At 62.9% G+C, this 3,680-nt stretch overlaps 1 protein-coding gene across 1 annotated transcript in view; it reads right to left on the minus strand.

Moving 5' to 3' along the window:
• Nucleotides 1-3,680, minus strand: part of LOC113940063 (fer-1-like protein 5) — a 22,271-nt gene that overhangs the window by 7,647 nt on the left and 10,944 nt on the right. The window contains 9 exon segments of the mRNA XM_027631120.1: nt 42-136; nt 221-309; nt 763-979; nt 1,064-1,213; nt 2,017-2,115; nt 2,192-2,281; nt 2,283-2,351; nt 3,245-3,426; nt 3,496-3,573. Of these exon segments, the coding sequence (XP_027486921.1) occupies nt 42-136; nt 221-309; nt 763-979; nt 1,064-1,213; nt 2,017-2,115; nt 2,192-2,281; nt 2,283-2,351; nt 3,245-3,426; nt 3,496-3,573 (1,069 nt within the window).

Genomic DNA, 3,680 nt, shown 5'->3' on the forward strand with positions numbered 1-3,680 from the left:
CCGTGTCCTAAGGGAACAGGGGAAGGTGGGATGGGTGGCACGGGTGGCACTGGTGGCCTTGGTGGCCCCCGGGTAGCCCCATTCCTGTGCCCACCTTGTCGCCATCCTCCTTCTTCCCAAGGCAGCTGAGCAGGATCTGCAGGAGCAAAGGGCACATGGGGAAACTGAGGCACGGGGCCCAGCCGTGCCAGGGTGGGGGGGTGCCATCCCAGGGACTCACCTGGGCGATCCTGGCCCAGGCTCTGGTGAGGAAGTGGGAACATAAACCTTTCCAGAGGCTGAAAACGGCCAGCAGGGAAAGGGGTTCGTCTGTGGGAGAGAGAGATGGGCAGGGATGGGGCAGGAACAGGGCAGGAATGGTGCGGGGATGGGACCTGGGCAGGGGGCACCTGGGATGGGGCAGTGATGAGGTAGGGATGGAGCGGGGATGGGACCTGGGGAGGGGGGCACCTGGGATGGGGCAGTGATGAGGTAGGGATGGAGCAGGCATGGGAGAGGGGGTACCAAGGGTGGGGCAGGGTATACTTGGGTTGGGGCAGAGGTTACCTGGGATGGGACAGGGAGTACCAGGGAGGGGGCAAGGGGTATTTGGGATGGGAGAGATGGTACCAGGGACGAGGCAGGGATGGGGTAGAGGGGAAGAGAAATGGGACAGGGGGCAACTGGGATAGGGTAAGTGGTACTTGTGATGGGCAGGGATGAGACAGGAGGTATTTGGAATGGGAGAGGTGGTACCAGGGATGGGGCAGGGATGGGCAGTACCTGGCATGGACACGACTGTATAGGAGCCAGTCCCAGTGTCTCCAGGGCCAGGGGGCTGCTCCTGGCAGGGGGGTTGCTCTAGGCCAGGGGTCCTGCAGCGGTACTGGCCCAGTCCCCGCACACAGCCTTGTCCCACCAGGACCTCCAGCTTCCTGTTCCCCCTGTCCCACACCCGCAGCCGGATGGGGGGCACCAACTGCTCCTCCTCTGGCAGGGCCTGGGGACGAGCCACAGGGACACCCCAGGGTGCCACAGCAGCACCCATGGGTGGGGGTCATCCCCTGCCCCCCCCCCCACTCACCAAGGTCAGCAGGAAGGTGGTGGTGGGGAAATTGGGGTTGGAGGCGAAATCCTTGATCACAGGAGTCCACAGGGTCTGGTCCTCCCACTGCAGCTCCAGCCTGGGTTCCCTCACAGCCCCGCGCAGCCCCCGCAGCCCCCAGGCCAGCACCTGTGGGGACACCTGGGAGGTGTCACCCTTGGGTGCCCTGGGGGCCCCTCAAAGGGCATCTGTGCCCAGTGGAAGGGTTAAGGTGCTTGTCTCTGTCCCCATCCCCATCCAACTCCAGTCTCCATCTCACACCACATTCCCACCCCACTTTTATCCCTGTCCCATTCCTGTTCTTGTCTCCAGCCCATCCCCAGGACCTTCAGCAGTCCCTGTCCCTGATCCCTCTCCATCCATTGTCCCCACCCTGTCCTTGTCTTCATCTCATCCCCACTACCTTCAACACTGTCCCTTGTCCCTGTCCCCCTCCCAGTCTCCATCTCAGATACTGTCTCCATCCCACCTTCATCCCTGTCTGCATCCCTGTCCTTGTCCCCATCCCATTCCCAGAACCTCCAGCACTGTCCCTGTCCTTGTCCCTGTTCTCATCCCGGCCCCGAGCTGTCCTTGCCTTCATCCCTCTGTACTTGTCCTCATCTTCATCCCTGTTCTTGTCCCTGTCTCATCTCCATCCCCTTCACCCCTGTCCATGTCGCCATCCCCAGGACCTTCAGCACTGTCCCTGTTCCCCTTACAGTCTCCATCTCAGACCTCGTCCCCATCCCACCTTTATCCCTGTCCCACCCCAGACTGTGCCCACCCTGTCTTTATTCCTGTTCCAATCCCTGTGCCCATCCCTCTCCCTGCTTCACCCTTGTCCCCATCCCATTCCCTGCTTCCTCCTTGTCCCCATCCCTATTCCCACATGTTCCCCTCCCTGTCCATTCCCCCCAGTTTCCCCCCCCCCGAGTGTCCCCATATGCCACCTCCAGTGCCACCCTCTGGAGCCGTGGCCGGATTCCCAGGGGAATGCCAAGCACGTCCTTCCTCAGCGGGGGGGGTGTGAGCGCTGCCAGGGCCCCGTCCTGCGGGGAGAGGGGTCAATGACGATGGGACCCCACCCTTGCGTACCTCCGTGCCCCCCCAGTGCCCCTTGCTCACCTCGGGCTCGAGCAGCAGCTCAAAGGCAGCCACCAGGTCCCCGGCCGGGCCCCACGGCCCACGCAGGGGGTGAGGCTGGAGCCGGGGGGGGTTCCCGGTGTCCCGGATCCAGCCAAACCTCGGGGGTGCACACACACCTCCCCAGAAAAACACCGGCGCCCTGTGAGGCAGGGATTGGGTGAAGGTGTTGCCTCCACCCATAGGTGCCCCTCTCATCCTTCCATCCCTGACCCCCTCGGTCCTCCCATTGCTTCCCCCACCCGTGGGTGACCCCTCCTCCTTACATTCCTCCTGCCATCCCTCCATCTGTGTTCCACCCCTCATCCATCCCTCTATATCCATCCCTCCCTGCCTCCCTCACTCCTCCCTGCCTTCTCCCATCTCTCTGTCCCCCATCCCTCATCATCCCTTGCCCCATCCTTCCATGTCTCCCTCATCCCTCCATGCCCCATCCCTTAATCCATCCTTCTGATCCCATCCTTCCTTCCCTCCCTCCCCCCTTCCCTCTCCACATCACTCTCGTTCTCTCCATCCCCAAATCCTTCCATCCCTGACCCCTCCAACCTTCCCTACCTCCTCCCACCCCTCTATTTCCCATTCCTTATCCATCCCTCTGCCCCCATCATTTCATGCCTCCCTCCCTACTCTCTTCCTATCCACACCGCTCCCTCCATCCCCAAATCCTTTCACCACTGACCCCCCATCCTTCCATCCCTCCCACTATCCTTCCATCCATGTCCCATCCCTCATCCATCCGTCTGCCCCCATCCTTCCCTTCTTCCTTCCCTCCCTCCTCTCTTCCTTTCTCCCTCCTCCCCCCCACATTGCTCAGTCTACCCCCAATTCTTCCATCCCTGACCTCCTGCATCCTTCCATTCCTCCTGCCATCCCTCCATCCATGTACTGTCCCTTATCCATCCCTCTGCTGTCCTTCCCTCCCTCTCTCTCCACATTGCTTCTCCCATCCTCAATTCCTTACATCCCTGACCCCTCCATCCTTCCACCTCTCTCTCATCCCTCCCTCCCTCCTCCCTCCCCCACTGTGTTCCGTACCTCCCCAGCCTGGTCAAACACCTCCACCACTACGGCTGGGGGGTCCTCCCGAATCCCTTGGGGGTTCCCGAACAGCAGCACTGGGTGGAGCAGCAGCGTCTGTTCCCAGAGTGGGTCCAGAACACCCCGCACGACCCGGGAGCGTTGGCTCTGATCCATGATCGACACCTGGGCGGCGGCGGCTGGGTGACAGTGACACCATCAGTACCCCGTGGGGCCACTGGAGGGGGGGCACGGGGTGGGGGTCCCACCTAGAGAGGTCTTGGAGATGCCAGGGGTCAGATCCAGGGCCCGGAAGAGGTAACAGCGGAGCTGGAAGCGGCTGGGACCTGCAGGACAGGGGTGTCAGGGGGGCTGGGACCCCCAGGCTGGACCCGGACACACCCCCTCCATTCCCCTCCCCCCCCCCCCCCCCCCCCCCCCCCCCCCCCCCCCC

Source organism: Corapipo altera, unplaced genomic scaffold (assembly GCF_003945725.1).
Source record: "Corapipo altera isolate COAL_440 unplaced genomic scaffold, ASM394572v1 127719, whole genome shotgun sequence".
Classification (NCBI taxonomy): Eukaryota; Metazoa; Chordata; class Aves; order Passeriformes; family Pipridae; genus Corapipo; species Corapipo altera.